We start from the raw sequence: 21,249 nt of genomic DNA, 5'->3' as shown, positions 1-21,249 counted from the left end.
CCTTGAAAAGTCATGGAAAAGTTTTGAAATGTTGTCCATGACAAATGTGTGGGAACCCTGCTCTTGATTCAATAAGCTGTACTGGAATTAGAGATGTTCCGATACCGATACCAGTATCAAAGTATACCAGTATTAAAGTAGTTTATTTAGGTTCTTTTTCCGTTATAACTGACTGTCAAACTGGAGAATAAAAGAAAGTTCTACGGCATTCATTGTTTGTGTTTGTTCATGTTTCACAAAGAGTTTAACCTGAGCCAGACCGACAACAAACATAGAAATAATATCACATCCATACAGAGATATTAGTATACAGCAAAAAATGGTATCGGACCATCTCTAACTGGAATGAGGAATGACTGTTATGTTTGAGTATATTTTAAACAAACAGGTAGGTAGGGTTGTAGTGAGACTGTGAAACTAGACACATTTCTGTGCTGCGCATTAAAACAGATAATAAAACACATCCATGATCCTGGGTGAGTTGTGACACTGTCTCCCAGAGCACCCAGTGAAATATCGGTGCTGCCTGGAGTGTTCAGAGTCAGAGACAAATGTGTGTTTCCTTAAAACATTTACGCACCATTGGTTCAATATTTAACCAGTCCATCAATCCACCAGCTCCTCACAGAAAGTGGACATTTGACCAAATAGTTGTTAAAGTTCTGGTCCTGAATCATTTTACTGCTGATCACCCTGTGAGCCGACATAGAAGCAGACTTGTTGCGGAGAGGAGGGGATGATGCGAGAATGATTTTGGGACGAGGAGGAGGTAGATTTGGCGTTCTCCCAGGAGTTGCCGTGGAAGTCTATGGAGGAAAGAGCAGGCAGGTTGTCTCTCTGCATTGGTTTCTCACACTCTGTAGGTAGAGGCGGCGCACTCAGACATTTCCTCAGGCCTTTCTCACTGTAAAGTGAAATACACAGATGTTTAAGAGTTTATTTCACACAAAAAAAACACATTTATGAATAGAAGCAAAATGCAACAAAGTTCAAAGGTTCTTCGTTACCAGAACTCCTGGGCCACCGAGAGCTCCAAGTTTCATTTTTATCGTTTGGCTACAATGCACACGTAACGTATATGCGGACCGTTCGCGGAGTAGGATTGTGTGATTCATAGGCGAGACGGAGAGCTATTGCTTTGGGATTGTTGTTGTTGGTTCAGTTTTTTGGAGCCCGCACAGCGCTGTGAAAACGTCAAGGGGAAACAAGAAATTAAAACGGAAACTCTCAAAACAAAATTGGTAATACGCTCACTGACATTCATTTTACTGCATATCGGTGGTTTCATTTTAAACAAATATAGACATTATATGATCTATTTCTGTGTAAAAGGGCCGCACACACCTCGCGCATGCAGAGCGGCTCTCCGCGGAGCATACGCACCACTTACGCGCTGCTCTCGTGTCCGGTGTAGCCGGTTTCATTGATTATAGTGGAAGCGTAGTGTTGGAGCATCCGCTCCGCATTTGTTACGCTGCAATGTAGCCGACCCGGAAGTATACTTCAAATGACCAAGGTCTTCTGTCTGTATCTTAAAAAACAAATGACGGAAGTATCACTAATCCGTCCTTTTTCATGTGTATAACTGAGGGTTACCACTGTGAATGCTTTCAATGTGATGGATGGCATGAATGTAGGCAACAGACCATTACTCCTCGAAAACATTCACAGTGGTAACGGTTCTACACATGGAAATGGACGGATTAGTGATACTTCCGTCCTTTATTTTTTTTTTAGATATAGTCAGACGACGTGTTCGTACAACCTTGGTCATTTGAAGCATACTTACAGGTCAGCTACAAGTGGTGCCTATGCGCCGCGGAGATCTGTTCTGAAAGCAATTAGATTTAGATTTTTGTGTTGGAAATTCCAGAAACACAACGTAAATGTTAAGATTAGATAAGGGGGAAACTTAAAATAAGAGAGGTCCCTCCCAGGTCCAGGGCTGGACTGGGGTAAAAAAATCAGCCCTAGACTCTTGACACCCAGACCAGCCCACCACAATCGGCTGGACACCAACCATCCATCCTTGCACTTGCGCTGGCTGATTATGCATTGAATTATGCGATCGCATAATCACGTTTTTCTGAGGGACTGACTACTATGTTTGCAAGTGCCTCACCTTGCTAAAACATAACTAGCATTAGCTTAGTAACTCTCTCTGGTAGACAAAGGTGCTAAAATCATAATTTGACATGCTTAAATCTCATGTTTTTTAGCTAGCTACTGGCACTTTGTGGAGTTCACTACCGGTGGGGGCGGGACTTAAATGCGCTCTCTCTCTATGCTAGGATGGAAGTGGGCCATAGTGAGATGTGATTGGCCAGTGTTCAGATGCGAGACAAACCAGTGGGCCAGTCATGTGATCTCTCTTCTCTCTATGGACCGATCAAAAAAAAAAGGTTTTTGACCGGAGTGCAGCCCATTCAGCCCACACAAATAGACCGGACCACCGGGAAATCTCCCGGTACTCCCGACGGCCAATCCATGCCTGCCCAGGTCACAGGTTAGGGATTGAGAAGATCTATTTGGACATACTTCCTCACTAAGCCTGCCCAGGTGGCATGCATAAATCTACATGTGTCTCTAGAGTTGAGTGAGAAGCCTGACAAGGGAATGTGGTGTTCCAGGATCGTCTTCTTTAAAGATCAAATGTAAACAGGCCAGAGGGCCACACACACACACACACACACACTATATCTTTAAAACAAACAGCATCTGCAGATAGCCTATTCTGAAAATGAAGACACTTTCTCTAATATGCTTAATGCATCAAACTCATTAGATAAATTAAGATGATTTTGGGCCTTCCTTACAATTGAAAAAAAACCAATTTCAGATTGATTTTAAGCGATTATCCATACAGATCACATTTGTAGAGGTTTGAACTTAACGATTTGCGATTAATTTGCGATTGAGCGCAAGTTAACTAGGACACTCATGCGATTAAACGTGATTAATCTTTTTAATTGATTGACGGCCCTATATATATATATATGTCTTTTGTAAGGGTGTCACGATTTCGAAATCGACCGAAAATTGTGTCACAATCTCGAACTTTGAATAAAAAAATGGAATGTCACGTCCGGTCGGCTTGCCAAGTGGAAAAAACACACACGTGTTAAAGTGCTGCGAGTCAACCTCCTGTAACTTAGCTAGAGCCAGTCAAAAGATAGCATGGCAACTGCAGATGCAGGAGACCCTTCGACAGAGCTTGAGCCCCCTCCTTTTTTACTGAAGTCACCGGTGTGGAAGTATTTGGGATTTCCAGTGAGTTATGTTGACAACGTTTGCGTTGTTGACTAAAAAAAGCCACAGTTTGCAAGCTCTGCTATATGCGTGTACCATATTCTGTGTGTTTACCATTGCACATTAGCCTAGCAGCTAGCGGAGTTTCCTTCTGCTTAATCCCAACAAACCGCACGGTTGAATTTCAGCCTGCATGCACGTTTTGTAGCCTAAACAGAGCAGCTTATATTGGTGATATTAGAGAGAGCAACAAGTTAGCGGACTGCCGAGTCGCCCTCTCTGCTCTCTGTCTGCTCAGCTGCTAAGACCACTTTATTGCGAACATAGCATATGGCTGCGAAGCGTCTGCCCTCAGCATTGTCTGTAAATGTTTTTACTTCATTGACAAATTGTCAAGTTTCCAGTTGACTGAAGATATAAGTAATTGTTATATTATGTTGTTAATAAATGTTTTAAATTTGATAATGTAGTGTGGCACATTGCGAACAAAGGTGAGATATTATATTGCATAAAAGTCTAGTCTAAAAATGGCATAGCAACCTGTGCTTTAAAAAAAATAAAAACGTAAAAATTGAGACTCGAATGAACCGTGACCTTAGAATCGAAAATGTAATTGAATTGAGGATTTGGAGAATCGTGACACCCCTAGTTTTTTGTAGGGCTGGGTATTGTTCAAAACTTTCCGATACCGGTACCGTGACTTCGATACCGGTTCTTAAATGATACTTTTTTGGATGCAAATTTTATAAAAGCATTCGGTACCTAGCCATAGTCTTTTGTTCTTTGTATTGTTATGTAATTTTCTGCTATTTTCATTTATATACAACCTTCTTGGTTTATAATGTGTGGGTGGATAACTGTATGACTGAATGTTGCACTGTATGGAAAACCATCTGTTACCCAATAGAGCTAGCCGGTGCTCCTTTCCAGGCCTGTTGGTACATGTCACCTGCCACCCCACACAGCCAGCGCATATCCGCTGGCACCTCTGGGATCCACTCCACAAACCTGGGGCAGAGCAGAAATCATATTAGACAAACAGGCACTGAACTGATGTTTAACACGGAAACAAGCAACTTGGTCATGGACCTGACCGAATGAGTTTTCAGTGCAGAACTCTTTTGCTTAAAAGGGCAGACATGGATCATCATAGACTGTAATGCCAATGAATAGAAGCAATAGTGGCACTTCTGCCAATACAGAAGTGAGGCATCAAAACGGTAATCCCCAAACAAATGGGTGATGTCACTGTTGCTAGGTCACGTTTTTTTTTTTTTTTTTTTTTTTTTATTACAGTCTATGGTTTATATCTACAGTGTACTCACCTCTGGGCTACTGAGTAGGCCGACTGTACAGGAAGTGTGTATGGCATGAGCATGTAGGAGGCCACTCTGACTGGCAGCATCTCGGACACCTTGGTATACAGGCCGGATTTGTCTTGGCACGCCTCACAGAACACTGACAGACACACAGAGAAGGGGACCAGTCAACCACACAGCATGTCAACATACTTTACAGAGGCACCACAAAATCTGGGACGACACCACACCTTTCTTGATGGGCGTGGGCAGATCAATCTGCTCATCTAGCCACCAGTGCTGTTTTCGCAGTAGGCGGAGCCTCCGAAGCACCCACTCTTGTGTGGTTTCTGTAGGCTTGCAGCAGCAGGTGGTGGGCGGGCTCTCTGGCATGGCGGGGCCCGAGGTTGGACGATCGAGCATCAGCAGGTCTGGCACCACAAAACATGACATCAGTTGACAGTCCGAAGGTTAAGCTAGCGGCTGATATGGATGCATCATAACTAGGTGAGCTTATCTGAGGGTCACCATAGCAAAACAGTAGGAGGATACTCACTGTTTTCTTCAAGGAAGCGTAGAGCATCCTTATAACCGCTCTGACACATGTCAGCCATTACCTGTGGAGAGCAAAAGAGTTTATCTTATATTCAGGAAATATCTGTCATTTTCTCAACTGCCTAAAAACGGCTCACTCATATTCCTGAATTCCTCAATTAATGATGTCACTGATTGAGAAAGGCAGCCCAGTTTATGTGTGTGTGTGAAAAGAAAGATAACAGTTTTTGCCTAGAAACGAGAAGACACCCCCCTGTGAGGGGAGCATAAAAGCTGAAGGGAGAGAACAGATCAGAGGTCTCAGTGGACCAGCTCTGATTTAATGTCTGTTGCCGGGGAAACTTAGATGCTGTTTGTGAACCCACAATTGTGTTGTAACTATTATGCTGGACTCAGTAACCTTTGCTTAACTGAACTCTTTGTCTCAGATTGATCCTTGTGTTCTGGGAAACTTAATTCCGATTAAAGAAGGCGCGGGAATTAATAAATTGGAGTCAGATTTGACAGGCCTTAAGGCCTCATTAGAACAAATTCCTTACACCGGTAAGCTATTTTTCATAAAGATAACTCACTAATAACGACAAAAAACAGAAATTTTCGAACATCTTATTCAATGTTCAAATTTCTTATTATTGACTTTCTCAATGGAAAAGGTAAACGATTTGTGTTACACAGAACAGGAATGAACAGAGCATACAAAAACATATATGACACTGAAAAATGTATGGAGATTTTAAAGGAATACTCAGACATTTTGGATTACACGCATATTCGGTAAAATGAGAATTTCGATACCTTGTTCAAGTCTGTGTATTTAGTACGGAGTGGGAGTCAGGACATGGTTAGCCTAGCTTGGCATAAAAACTGGAAGCAGGTTCAAAGTTCAAAATTAGCAACCAACATAATTAAAGCCCACTAATTAACCGTATCATGTTGGTTTAAACACTACACAAACAGAAGTTTAAAAATCACACACTTTGTTTTTATGCCCGCCGTACAGGTTAGTTTGACCAGTAGGCAGCAGCGTCGGCTGGAGTGGGCAGCAGCTGCGGCCGGAGTGGGCAGCAGCCGCAATCATGGGGGGACATTCTCAGCGGTGAAACGGGGGCTGGAGTATAGCTAACCTAGCTAGGTGGAAAGCTAACGCTAGCCAGCCACCTGTTCCATCAATCTCGGTTGCAAGTGTCTGCTCATTAGACAACAAACTGGAGTACATCCAATTTAAATGAAACTCCCATCGCGAGTTCAGAGACTACTGTGTTTTTCTTGTTGTGGAAACATGTCGCCGGGTAAGAGTGGAGATTTTGTTAACACGGACACGAAATTAGCTGCTTGTATACAACTAAATGCTAACTGCTGGGGAAGTTTGTGACTAGTAAATGCCGACCATTTTACATTTCACGCAAATTTACAACTGTTTATAATCTGCTACATTTAGCTATTGCACACACGTAAAGTTCAGCTAAAGCATACTAGCATTAGCGCTTGGTTGTCGTTTTTATATATTTTAAATGCGTAACCATTAGAGCCACGGTGAAATGTTGTTTCGTGTATATGGTTGAAATGACAATAAAACACATTTGGGTTGAGTTGAATGCTGCCTCACTGCCGGTCTGTAGGTGGATGTGGCTTGGGAGTAGCAGCGAAGCAAGTGCATTCTGGGATTTGGTGTCTTTCATCCATATGAGCAAAAAACACATTTTCTGGCTTATTTCGGCCTAGAAGGCACCAATTTCTATAATTTCAAGGGTTAGGCCTAACCTTTAAGTACTTGGAAGTTACTGTACTTCCAGTTCAGACTGCAAAAGCCAGTGTCTGTTCAGTCCAGTTTGTTCTGGCTCCATTTTCACATTTTACGTCTTTCAATACTTTTGGCTTTGGCCATTTAAGGCCTACTACTGTACTTTAAAGTTCTGAACTGTTGTACAATGTTCACAGAATACAGTGACTTGGTCTCAAGTGAGTTAGATGTTTATTGTGAATACTCAGGGTTGGCTTATTCATAGTGTGAATTCAGGACACACTTGTATCCTTTTAAAAAGATTTTTTATATAAATATTTATTTTTTCTTCTGAAGATCTGATGACAGTCATATTTTGCACACAGGTAAAGGTGCCCAATATCAGTGATTTCTAAAAAATAAATCACAAAAGTAAAAAAAATGGCTTTTGGAAAATAGTTCCTTATTTGATTATCATAAAAAATGTGTTCTATACAGAGATATCGACATCGGTAAATATCAATATCGGCCATAACAGCAATATTAATATCGGTTATCGGTGCATCACTATTTTAGATGCCTAAATAAGAACAGAAAACAATAAAGTGAAATACAATACACACTGTAATGTGTATTTCCTTTTATGTAATGTAATGTATGTGTCAAAAATAAAATTAAAAAATTGAAATAGTAAAAAGGAAAATTATTTGGAAAGTGTATTGCATTTCAGTGCTGTCCAGCAGAGGTCTATGGAAATTTTAAATATAATTTTTAAATATACAAAAAATAAGTAAATTCATATAGCAATGTGTATTGTATTTTAATCTATTTCTTTAGTTGATTTTTATCTCGGCTTTTTAAATCTTCCGTGGAATACTAAATGTACACACATAAGAGTGGTATTACACCTCTCATCTAACTCTTAAAAAAAGCGAATAAACTTAGTTCCAAAAAACACCCCCATTCATTTAATAAAGACTTGGCAAGTACTCTGAGAGCTTCTATAAGAGAGCTCTAGCATCAGCAGAGGCGCTCACAGCCAATCCCGTGGCTGGCATGATCGGGACAGGGGTTAGTGGGTCAGAATAGTTATCTCTTTTATTTGACATTCAAATTCTGTTTTCCTGTGCATGTCAATACAGCACCTGTCAATATGTGTGAAGTAACAAGTTGACATAGAGTTACTGCCTCAAGCGTGTATGGGTAGACTTGTTTTTGTTTCATGTGTTATGGTACAGAGAGATAATTCCTGCCTCTAGAAATGTGGTAACAGCAACACCACCCCTATCACACAGATTTGTGCAACCAGACGGCTGTGCCGGGAGCGGTGAGGAGCCAGGCTGTGTAACAACAACACAGCTCTACCCTAAAGCTCACCCCATTTTAAAAGTTACCTGACATTAATCACAGGGCCAGGGAATAACAAGAGAAAACATGGGATAAAGGAGAGTGAAAGGAGGTGAAAACCAAAGCACAGGGCAGGGCACATCTGGATACTTTCTTCTGTCAGTGATAGGTAAAGGGAACTGAGAAAGATTAAGAAGATATATCTCAAGCCGTATGAATCATAGCAATAATAAGCCATTGCACTTTGTCCATTCCAGCTCTCATGTGTGTCTTCAAGGGACTTTATCCACTTGTGACAGTGAGGCATACGTCTTATAATAGTCAGCAATCCACTACAGTGTCAGAGTGTGGAATTACTTTTATTAATACTGGCATACTGTTCATTGAGTGAGTCATGAGTGTTTTGGGTCTAAAAACTGGGGCTGAATGATTTGGTAAAAAATAAAAACATTGCAATTTGTCTGCCAGATATTGCAATTATGATTTGATTTACGATTTTATTTTTAGCTACATATTGCACATTCTACGATCGTGTTAAATAAAGTAATAAAAAATAAGTGAGAAATCCACTGAAAATAGGATTTCTTTAAACAATTATTCCATCATGTAGCTTAAAAAACAGTGAATATAATAATTATGAGGAATACAAAATGTTAAATCAAATGGTCCACCAAACATTCAACTAAATATTTCACATTCAATTCATCTTCAAGTTTATCTACAGTAATCACATTCTTTTAATGTGTGGAGGACCATAGTCCACAAAGGAAGCCCAAGCCAACAGACATCCAGGTTAGGGCTGGGCGATATATCGATATTAAAAATATATCGATATATTTTTAAATGAGATATGGAATTAGACCATATCGCATATATCGATATAGTTCAAATGTGATCCTTGCTCCCATAGATATATACACAGATGTCGCCTTGAGGTTCTAAACATACGTCAAAACCGCCGCCATCTTGGAACAGAGGTCCGAAGCATTCAGATCAACGCTAAAGATGCCGGACTTTTGTACTGCTTAATTATGTTCGATAGAGGAAATGAAAAGAACAAACAGCAATGAATAACATTTAACAGGTGACAATGTGTTTTATGATTATGTATGCCGCCTTCGACCAGCAACCTGAGCTCCGCGGCAGCGGGAGGCGGAGAGCTCCGTGGCCGGCCGCAGCGTCTCTTCCCCGGTAAAAACACAGCTTTGCCTCGCTGCTGCGCATGGGTCCCCGCTGATCCAGATCGGACCAGCCAAAGACAGAGTGGTGATCGGTAGGATCTTACACGTAGTCCAGGACGACCTGTATGTCGATATCGGCGGAAAGTTCCACTAAGTTTGCCGGCGGCAGGCGGACGGAGAGAAGCTACAGCGGGGCAGCAGAGACCGTCTGCAGCTGCAGGATCTGGAGCTCAGTGCCCGTTAAAATGACATGTAACGCATAAATACATACAGAAATAGATAGTGGAGGAATGAGCCTGGACATTTCAGTCTGTTTTAAACTTCACCTTGAAGCAGAAACTCTTAGTTCAGAAGGGTGAAGTTTCCGTTTGGACTCAGATCTGTGAACCGATCATAATAAATATTCTTTGTATTAACACATTAATTAGTTTCTTTGTTTTGTAGTCGATAGTTCATCTTTTAGTTTACTTAAGTAGAAGCAGTATCAAGTGGAAGAATGGGACTATAAACCTAGGCTTACAGGCATGAGGCATTACATTTTGAACAAAGTAGATTATATTAATATCAAAAGCTTAATTGACCTTTGGAACGAATCACAAATATGGAGCTTTGATTTCAAAAAAGGTACTCCTGTTATACAGTATTTAGGTTTACATTTTATTGTTATTTGAACAGCTGAGCATTTAATCATGAACCAGGTGAAGAAACCGGTTTATTATTTATTTGATTTTGCAACTGTTTCTATGAAACTACTTGTGACATGTCATATTTGATTTTGGCTTTGACTGAACATTTGCTCTCACTTTGCGGAAAAAAATATCGGTATATATATCGTATATCGATATTCAGCCAAAATATATCGGGATATGACTTTTGGTCCATATCGCCCAGCCCTAATCCAGGTCTAAATGAGTGAAATCCGGCGGAATTGCCGTGGGCAACGGAGCAATCCCGGAAGTGGAATATTGAGGATATAGAGTCAGTTAGCCAATAAGAATGCAGCACACTTTTACAAAGACCTACTAATGTTTGTGATTGGCTGTCCAACGTTACACGCCGTTGAGGCAGGCAGGAAAAACTCTACTTCGCAATTTCGATGTGAAAACAATTAATTGTTCAGCCCTACTAAAAACCAAAATTATCAGCTAAAAGAGGTTGCAATGTAAAAGGTTAGAGCCGAGCCGGATTGCAGATTTGGATGAATTCTCTGTGGGTTCAATACAATGATTCCTCTCATGTTACACACAGTAATTGGAACCATTGTTGATATAAGAAAATTGATTGGTGCAGCTTTATCTCTCAGTCATTAAATTACTCTGATTCAAAAACTTGATCTTTAGATGGCAGTTTAAGCACGGTCAGCCGAGTAAACCACACCCAACGTTTAAATTATCTCCAAAAAGTGCACCACCATTTTGCATAATTTTTTGTTATTGTCTTGTTCTAGATTTTTTTTTAATCAACATTATCAACTGCAACAGGGCGTCCCTCTGAGGCGGAAGCATGGCCTACCTTGGTTTCCGGGGGAAACAGGGCCCTGCTGAGGCGGTACATGTTGCCCAGGTTCATCTGGATGCTGGTGTTGGTGAAGCGCAGCTCGTGGAAGCTGGTGGAGTCGTCTCTGGGACAGATGTCAGACTCGCCAGAGAAGGGAGAGATGGTGATGGTGTTCTTCAGATCAGACTGCGGCAGGTTGTTGCTGATCCCGCCATCCACGTAACGCTAAAGACACAAAAAAAGAGAAAGAAATAATGTACTGTATATGTAGGGCTGGGTACCAAATTCAATACTTTTTAGGCACTGACATTGCCTCTAAAGCATTGAGTATCGAAAAATGCCTCGTCATTCCATACCCAATTACAATACTTAAGGAGTGGTCTCGCTATGCCAGACCTTCCTCCACTGCTGCGCTGCGGAATCTTGTGAATCCACACAGCTTTCCGGGATGAGAGAAAAACGTGCTCTGGTTTATTGGCATTTCTTTAAACCAATCACAATTGTCTTGGGCGGGGCTAAGCGCCATACAGATCAACGGTGCCGCTGCTAAATAGCCTCGGGAAGGAACTTGTTTTGGTGGAACATGTGTATGTGTATCAAAAGTTGTTTTAGTCGTGCAACAGAAAACTCAGATTGGACAGATAGTCTAGCTAGCTGCCTATTTTTGTTTTATAAAATTGGTATCGGAAAAATTATCGTTTAGGAACCGGTATCAATTGTTTTTACTCAGCCCTATGTAAGTACCTACTTCCATTCAAAAGTTGAAGTAGTTAAAACTTTTTTGAAAAAGTAGTTAGTAACAATATGTTCAATCACTGCACTATGTCTATCTGGGATACTGTCCATGATTATGGTACTTTGAGCCTGCGATCACTCTGACATTATAACCTAAAGACACTTCAGCCTACTAAAAAGTCAACCGCTCTGTACCAAAACAAGAAGCCAATTCCCCTTGTCAGTCACATTGCTCTTACATTTTTGGATGTACCGGTGACATCATTTTTTTAGAGACTTTACCCATTTATTTATGTAATGAAATGCTCCAGTTCCATTTTAGATAGAGAAGAAGGGCTTAACATGTCCATAGAGGAGAAGGGATTAACCTTATTCCAAGTGTTAACTGTAAAATCCCATTCAGCTTGGCAGAGCTGCTGCCATCGGACAGAGCGTGTGAAAAATGTAGCATCTGTGTCTGCCAGCGTGACTGAATGTAGGTCAGTAAGGAAATGGAGCTCAGGATCCCTTAATGTGCATATAGGGTATGGAAATGTGTATTTTGATGAAAGAAAACCTACATTATTGAACTTCTTACTGTAATATCAGATTTACTGCATTAGTATTGGGCCTATTTTAATCTCACTGGCTGTAATAAAAGTACAGACATGCATGAGGTTAGCACTTAGCTCAAAGCACTGCCATCATGGCTGTAGACTCTTAGTCTTGATTCATACATATCTTTGTCACAATACCTTAAAGGGGTGATAGAATGATTATATAGAGTATTTCACACTGTTCCTTATGGTCTCCTAATGGGGTATGTAACATTGGTTGGGCTGAAAATGGCCTGGTTGATATTTTATTGGCCCTTATGCATCCCTGTGTTTTGGCCCTATTTGTAACAAGAGCTTTTCTTCCAAATATGGTATGCTCGTAAATATTTAGATGAGCTGCGCGCTGATTGGTTGAGCGAATTGCCATACGCAGATATTAGAGATGCGCGCTGATTGGTTGAGCGAATCCCCAATACACACATTAGAGAAGCGACAGAATCTCATATTCCAGACACTGCAATGTTTCATTACCAAATTCACTTCTGAGACTTTTTTATGTGAGAAATCAACTACATAAAGCTCAAATATGAGCCATTTTACCAAAATTGATAGCTAATTGCAAATATGGTAAGACGTATGGTAAGTGTCGGACTTCAGCGGCGGTGCTGCTGCCTCGCCGCCCGCCCAGCCTTCCTTCACAGACCCCGGCCTGCTGTGAGCTCCGTTAGGCTGACAGCCCTGACAGAGCTCCAGGGGCCTGCAACTCCCCTCTTCCTGCTAGCTAAATGGCCCGTTGTGTGAGAGTGAGAGCGCGGTTGTTACACCAGCAATCTCTTACCACATGTTACACACAATGTCACGCCACTTAGCTATACAACATCTAAATGTCTTATAAAGCTAACAACGGTGTCCGATTTCAAGTTAATATTTGTGAAGTTTAGCTAGGTGTTTCGTTAACTGCGACTGTCACTTCAATCCTATCTATGTGTAGCTACAAATCACGGATAGTTAGCTTCATTTTTGGTCGTAATTCGAGTATATTTACAGTTTGAATTTCGTCACGCCACTTACACAACATCTAACTAAATGTCTTATAAAGCTAACAACGGTGTCCGATTTCAAGTTAATGAATATTTGTGAGCTGTAAGGGTTTCGTTAGCTGCGACTGTCCCTACAATCCTAGCTATGTGTACAACATTGCGGCTAGTTAGCTTCATTTTTGGTCGTAATTCGAGTATATTTACAGTTTGAATTTCATCACGCCACTTATACAACATCTAACTAAATGTTTTATAAAGCTAACAACTGTGTCCAATTTCAAGTTAATGAATATTTGTGAGCTGTAATGGTTTCGTTAGCTGCGACTGTCCCTTCAATCCTAGCTGTGTGTAGCTACAAATCACGGATAGTTAGCTTCATTTTCAGCGTAATTCCGAGTATATTTACAGTTTGAATTTCGTCACGCCAGTTATACCACATCTAACTAAATGTCATAAAGCTAACAACGTAGTCCGATTTCAAGTTAATGAATGTTTGTGAATTCCAGAGGAATTCTAAGAGGAGGCTAGCTAGCTCCATCCAGCCGCAGGCTCTATCAATGAGACTCGCGGACAAGAGGCGTGTATTTTATACAGTCGTTTGTTTAAATAACTCAACACATTATAATTACACACATTAAAAGATTAACTGAAACCTGTGGTAAGAGATTGCTGGTGTAACAAGCTTGCTGACCGTGCTCTCACTCACATACACCGGGCATTTAGCTAGCAGGAAGAGGGGAGTTACAGGACCTGGAGCTCTGTCAGAGCAGGGGCATTTAGTTGTCTATTACCCCAAGACACGGTGACTTTGCGCGGGTATGGAGTGCTGTGGGCTGCCAGTCGTGACGGAGCTCCAAGTACCTCATAGCAGACCGGGGTCTGTGAAGGAAGGCAGGCTGGGCGGCAAGGCAACAACACAGGCAGCACCGGCGCTGAACTCCGACACACAGTCGGACAAAATTTGCAATCAGCCATCCATTTTCGTAAAGCGGCCCATATTTGAGCTTTACATAGTTGATTTCTCGCATAAAAAAGAAGTGAATTTTGTAATGGAATATCAGAGATCTGCGTGACCTAGCTAGATTCAGAAGACTACCTGATCTCAGGTCAGTTGTGTAGCCTATGTAAATGTTGGGGCGTGAACGTTCTCTTAATACACCCATGGGCTGACAAAGGTTCCGGTTTTTGGGAGGTTGACGTCAACTTCCAGCTTTGTTGAGATTCGCCCGTTTTCAGCGGCAGTTTCAAAATATGAGATTTTCATAGTAAAGGGGTGTCAGTGGGACTTTGAGCTTCTATGTATGTCCTATTTACCCACCGAACGTCCCATAACATCGTTATTCAACTATGACAGGGTGAAATCAGTTTTGCATTCTATCACCCCTTTAAAAGGTGCTCTAAGCGATGTCGGGTGACGTCACTTCTTGTTGAAGTTCAAAGTATTGTCAAACAAAACGAGGCTAGCTCGCCCCTCCCTCCTCCTCATCCCATCCCCTCCCTTCCCTTCCGCACACTAACCCCCCAACCCCCACCCCCAACTCCTTCTTGTCGGTTATTGGCTGGAACACTGTTTGTTATGTTTGGTGGTGCAGGTTGGACCACTTTGTTTTTGTTGGCGTTTGTGGACCCTGGGCTGTCTACAGAGACCGTGTTTTTTTACAGTGTGTTCAGGGGACAGGCAGCTAGCGGATAGTGAGGAGATGTTTTTTTACAGTGTGTTCAGGGGACAGGCAGCTAGCGGATAGTGAGGAGATGTTTGTATGTAACAAAAAATGCTGAAGCCTAAAAAACGCGTGACATCGCTTAGAGCACCTTTAAAAAGTCAATATAGCTGTGTCAAAAATCCAGTATTACTCGGGCTTTAGCTGGTGAAGAACTGCTGGTAACACTATATTTTATGGGTCCTGTAATTCATAACAATATCCCTCGGATGTTTCCTCTGAGATAACTATGAAAGTTGGCATAAGACTGCAAGTACCAACTAATTTGAGCTCTGGAGAAGAACCAGGGATTTATATATTTGATACATAGTAGCTGTTGTTTGCTTGAGGAACAACTGATAAAATGCTAATCTAATCTAAGGAAATTTCAACCCAAGCAAATACCAAATTCTTCTCTAAATCTTTTATTTCCCTTTATTTTTCTCTAATTAAAAGCAATTAAACACTGTGTCCATTTTTCCTAATATAAGTACCAGATAACATAGTCCTTTCAAAGAACTTTCTTAGAACGTTTTTACATTTCAGTTCCCTTTTTAAGGAAATTATAAGGAAGCTATGGGAACGCGTTAAGTGTTATTAAATTTGTTTGACATTTTTTAAACCCAACAAAATCCCATGACTTCCCCAAAACTTTCAAGGATTTTACTAATTCCATGACTTTTCTAAGCCTGGAAAATGAGATTTTGAAACTCCATTCAATTCCAGTTTATATCCTCGACGTTCAACTACTAAATTGCGCCGGATGCATGTATTTTCGACGAAGTCCGTTACCTTCCTTCCTTTCTATGTCTTTTCTATTTATAGAACACTTATTTTTTTATTGCATTTTGCACCGTGGGTCCGAGAGGACTGAAATTTAATTTGTGCCGTATGTCATGCATCTATAGCACATCTGACAATAAAGCTGACTTGACTTGACTTTGTGTTGGCGTTCTAGCCTCCGTGCCTCGGTGGATTTGTGAGGACTATGGTTAACTGCTCCTCAGATCTCTGCAAGGTAAATCCAGACAGCTAGCTAGACTATCTGTCCAATCTGAGTTTTCTGTTGCATGACTAAAACTACTTTTGAACGTACACCAAATGTGTACACCAAAACAAGTTCCTTCCTGGGGCTATTTTGCAGAGTGTGTCATACCTCAGGTCAATGCACATGGAGTTGGTGAGTCACACTAAACTGGGCTCTGAGGCCGCAGGCAGCAGAAAGTACACAATGTACAGAATCCACAGACAGAATACTTGACAGTGAACTTTGGCACACTATTCAGAGTGAAATGCGCTGATGTGTCCACAAAGATAGTTTTTTTGTTCGGGATGTCCTGTATTTCCACAGTGATTTACTTTGTGACTGGAGCTTCCCTGTATGAAAAAAAACGTATGGTGGCATTTTAATTGATTTATATATGCGCTAAATTAGAGCTGCGAAGATTAATCGACTAGCTGTCAACTATTAAAATTATCGCCAACTATTTTGAATTCTCTGATTCTTCTATTTTCTAGTTTCTTCTCTCCTCTGTGACAGTAAATTGTATATCTTTGGGTTGTGGACAAAACAAGACATTTGAGGACGTTGTCTTGGGCTTTTTGGGAAACACTGATCCACATTTCTCACCATTTTCTGACATTTTATAGACCAAACTTATCGATTAATTGGGAAATTAATCAACAGATTAATTGACTCTGAAATTGATCGTTAGTTGCAGCCCTACTGTAAACTACTCAATTGAATAATTACACTCATTCAATGAACCCGGAACTGCACAGTTCTCCTATGCTCCTACTATACCTGATGTCATCCGGTTGAATTCCGACTTTTCTCTGTCGTGATTGTTGTCTGACCTTTGAATTTTTACATTTTAACAGTTGTAAACAGTTTCACTTCATGTGAAATGTTGCGTCAATGCAGTGATAAGCTTCCGACTGATATCACGTGCTTACATTTTCAATACGGAACCTGTTTTGTTAACTACACTTCTTCATTCATCGCATGATTATGCTTTGTATTTTTTGTAGATTATATTTCATGTCATCTGGTTGATTTCTTTTTTATCAGTGTTCATTGCGACAAACTACTGTACTACTATATAACGTCATCTGAACACACACACACACACACACACACACACACACACACACAAAAACACAAAACACACACACACACACACACACACACACACAGTAACCATAGCTCTGTCAATCCCAATAAGATCACTGTCAAAGTCCAAAAGCAGCTGATAAGTCAATGTAGAGGCGACAGTGGTATAAGAAACTAGGACTCGCAGCTAAAATGATTATCACAGCACTCTTTCGAAACATGCAAACGACTCCTCCTGATTTTTTGTAATGAAAACAAAATGATCTCTGTTCTAATGATAACTGCCTTGTACCTAGAACGATATCTTCAGCGCAGTATTCTATATGTTTTTGGATTACAGCTTCACCAAAAGGCAATTCAAATTATCTTTGAAATACAGACCATGCTTTTACTTTTAATAAAACATTCAGATTTCCCTCTCTCATTTCCCTTTTCAACCTGCTTGTTGCTACATTTTTCTTAAAATAAGACCTTTCTTTGCCACTGAAACTCCCTTCTCCTTTTGTAACTTTATTTTTTTGTCACATAAGTACATGGTTCACAATGAATGGTCTGTAATGTACTAGGCAAACAATGTGACTATTTTAGGAGAAAAAATAAAATAATGAAATACAATTTTGTACAAATAATTTTGCATCCCAAAAGGCAGTCTATGTTGATTTTGTAGTGGCGGCCCGCCATGGCAAAATTTCTGCCGCCACGGTATAGAAATAGGGCAGACGCACAATGTAGTCACGGTTGCCTTTTAAATGATCTTGCCGCTCACATTGCAATTTAACAACCAGTTTAACTCCACATACTGTTGTGTTGATGGAGTTTATCGTTAAAACGTTCGCTTTCTTCCGAGTCGCCTATTAAACCAACAGCTCCACCAAAAAGGTCACCGCCGTGGGTCCGTTCTAATTGGACAACGTTCAACTTATGGGTTCTGTTAGCTCATGTGGTTTGGACAGACCTGCCCCACACTGCAAAAGGGGAAACCAAAGCTAAACCTTGATGAGTAGCAATTCAACCAAAGACACCTACCACTCCTCTGAAGGATGGAGGAATCAACCCGCAGTAGATGGGAATGAAACTGCTACAGATCAGCGCCTGTGGACAGAGTTAAACCACAGCAAATTGATTTCCTGTGGCCTGCATTATTATGATGGAAGCCGTAGAGCACGTGTGTCAAAATCAAGGCCCGCAGGCCGAACCCGGCCCCTCGCAAATTTTGATCCAGCCCGCATATCAACTTTAGTTTCTCAATAGATTTTGGCCTGCCTATTTCCCGTCTTTTAAGCACCAAACCAAAAAGACGGGAACGTGTGTTTTTCAAAATGCAAATACGCCACACTTAAAGCAGAATTTTGTCAGATTTGTCGACTTTGAGACTCAGAAACTCCCACGGAAGCAGAGAGTTTTCATGTTCAGGCTGTGGAAAAGGGTTGCCGTGAGTCGGCTGTGTGGTAGCCTGCTTTTAAAAATCGTCACCTTCCTAAAATAATGGCCTATGTCATTTTTTAACAAAAAATATTTCTTTGCCTAAATCATCTCCTCATGGTGCTGGCCTTTACCTCTGGTAAAATTGCCTACATCCTCAGTTGAACAGGTCATGTGATTCTACACCTTTCATATAATGGCCTATGTCAAGCGTGTGACTTAGGCCGTTTAGGTTTTTGTGTTTTCTGAAAAACCTGAAAAAATGACTTAGGCAATTAATTTAGGAAGGTGACGAAATGTAATCATTGTTTTGCTTGATTTGTTCAATTCTGTGATGGCTAAGGAACTTTTTTGGGGGGTTTATGTGGACCAAACAGTAAATGAGAAGGCTTTATGAAACATGCTGCTTGAAACAATATTTGACTTTATCTTTAAATAAAAGCATGTCAATAAACTCTACATGTCTGGCCCTTGATATGATTCTCATTTTCCGGCGTGGCCCTTAGTGACATTGAGTTTGACACCGCTGCCGTAGAGGCTTCTCAAAATTGAAAAAAAAAACAATGTCACAAACTCCCCGCACCTCGACGAGTTCCTCTTTGCTGTTGAACTCCGACACCAGCTCATTCTGCCCGTCAGACACTCGGGTTAGCGAGACGCACAGCCGCCCCGAGGCCAGGACATGTGCATCAGCGGGCAGGTCCCGATTCAGGCCAGACTTTAACACCTTGACCAGGTTGAAGTTGGGGTGAAGGGGGCCCAGGTTCCTCTTCCTGGCCTCTTTTGCCACCTGGATCACATCTTCACAACATTGGGCTAAAAATGAGAAAGAAAAAAGGATTTGAGGTTCTGCAGACAAAAACATTTCCAAGTGTCAACCTGTGACTGGGTCAATATTCACTAAGGAGTCGGTGACCAACAGTGGCCTGTGCGAGGTCTTCCGATGACATAACCTAGATGCTCAGTTAGGGCTGGGCAATATATTGATATTATATCGATATCGTGATATGAGACTAGATATCGTCTTAGATTTTGGATATGGTAATATCGTGATATGACACAAGTGTTATCTTTTCCTGGTTTTAAAGGCTGCATTACAGTAAAGTGATGTACTTTTCTGAACTTACCAGACTGTTCTAACTGTTATATTATTTATCTTTTTCCCCACTTAGACATTATGTCCACATTACTGATGATTATTTATCTAAAATCTAAGTGTAAAGATATTTTGTTAGAGCACCAATTGTCAACCCTAGAATATCGCCGCAACATTGATATCGAGGTATTTGGTCAAGAATATCGTGATATCTGATTTTCTCCAGATCGCCCAGCCCTATGCTGAGTTCAATGCAGCTTCTTGTTGGTCGATACACTCAGCCCTTTCCACTGCTTATTCATGGGAGAGAAAGCGAAAGGGCGCCTTTGACACACTGTCCACAGCCAACAAACACTTCTCTTATGATCCAGTGGTGCCATTTATATATCGCAAGTACATTTTAATGTATATTAATGTATTTGTAAGCCTACATGGTAATAACATTGAGATGAAGTACGTTTTGGACACTGGGAAACTGAATTTTGTTGTTTCAATACTATGTTTCATACTGTATATGAAAAAATAAAATCTCAAAAGTACATTCATGATATATTTGGGTATTTCTATATGCAGAAAAATACATGTTTGGGGAAGTTTTGTCGAGACGATAACTAAAATCTACTCAAATTCAACCAGTTTTCTCACGCCACCAAGTGAACTGAAAAATGTTAAGAGCTACATTTCAAAGATACATTGTTCAACTAGCCTATATGAACATACATTATATTTAGCATTAAGGTGTAGTTCAATATAGGCTATATAAGAACAACTAGGTCTATACAACAGACCACATATACATGTGTTATTATAAATATATAATAATAACAATAACAATAATACAGGACTTCCTGTGTCCTCCATATACTGCCTCGAGTGTGCATAAAGCTCAGGCTAACGAGCCATAGCGGTCTGTCTTACCTAGGGACGCCTGGCTAGCGAGCACCGAGGCGGTCAGAGCGCCGGCAGAGGCACCGTACAACTTGGTGGCCCCTTCGATGAGGTAGGGCGCTTTCTCCTGCAAGCAGCTAGCAACTCCGATGTGGTAAATTCCCAGAAACCCGCACCCGGCGAAAGACAGGTTCCAGCCGCCGTTTAGGTCGACCATGGCAGGGCAGACCTGAGAGCGGACAGCGGGAAGCAGTCACACGGTTAGCAGTCCTGCTCAGCGGAGAAAAGCAGAGCACATATTACTCAACAGGTCAACAACTGGCTCTTTAGAGGAAAGTGCAGGGAGGACGCACTTCTAAAGATGCCTTCAGATGCTGTCAGAACTATAAGAACACCAATGTCAGTGACCAGTGGTGCGTCTATCAGGAAATTAAGGCTACAATTACTTTTACCGAAAAGCGGCTATTAAAACAGAGGCTATATAGACTTATAACCATAACCGGCATGAACCGGAATATGATGGGTACTAAATGTGCCTGTCGCGGGTTATTTATAAACTGAGATTTACGAGGAACAGTAAAGGCATCATATTTTACTAAGAGCCTGATTGGATCAACGCACGTCTATCAATTAATTTTCCTACACAAGAGCCAATCAACAGCAAGTTCGATAGACAACACGCGGTGACGTCACAGCTCCCTTTAAAAAAATGGGAAGAAAATTAAACGCACTAACCCTCTAATCTACTTCTGTTTATTTCTTTGCCTACAGCAGTTGTTAGCGGATTTATCATAGCTGTTTCTATGGTGACCACAGACATGATTTATAATGGTGATAGAACACTGTCCTTTTCACTGCTGTGTGTGTGTGCG

At 41.0% G+C, this 21,249-nt stretch overlaps 1 protein-coding gene across 1 annotated transcript; it reads right to left on the bottom strand.

Annotated features, from left to right (window-relative positions):
• Positions 1-265: 265 nt before the first annotated feature.
• pnpla3 (patatin-like phospholipase domain containing 3) lies at positions 266-20,688 on the bottom strand. Its single transcript, XM_028570893.1, has 9 exons — positions 20,408-20,688; positions 18,977-19,209; positions 17,998-18,063; positions 10,863-11,072; positions 5,104-5,164; positions 4,799-4,978; positions 4,575-4,707; positions 4,150-4,257; positions 266-904 (listed from the first exon to the last, which is right to left on the bottom strand). Exons 1-9 carry the CDS (start codon positions 20,592-20,594, stop codon positions 679-681), a joined length of 1,404 nt encoding a protein of 467 aa, XP_028426694.1. The 5' UTR covers positions 20,595-20,688; the 3' UTR covers positions 266-678.
• Positions 20,689-21,249: the final 561 nt, after the last annotated feature.

This window comes from Perca flavescens, chromosome 23 (assembly GCF_004354835.1).
Source record: "Perca flavescens isolate YP-PL-M2 chromosome 23, PFLA_1.0, whole genome shotgun sequence".
In the NCBI taxonomy this organism is placed as follows: Eukaryota; Metazoa; Chordata; class Actinopteri; order Perciformes; family Percidae; genus Perca; species Perca flavescens.
The sequence above is the reverse complement of the archived record's forward strand: the minus strand, read 5'-3'. Positions and strand labels throughout refer to the sequence as shown.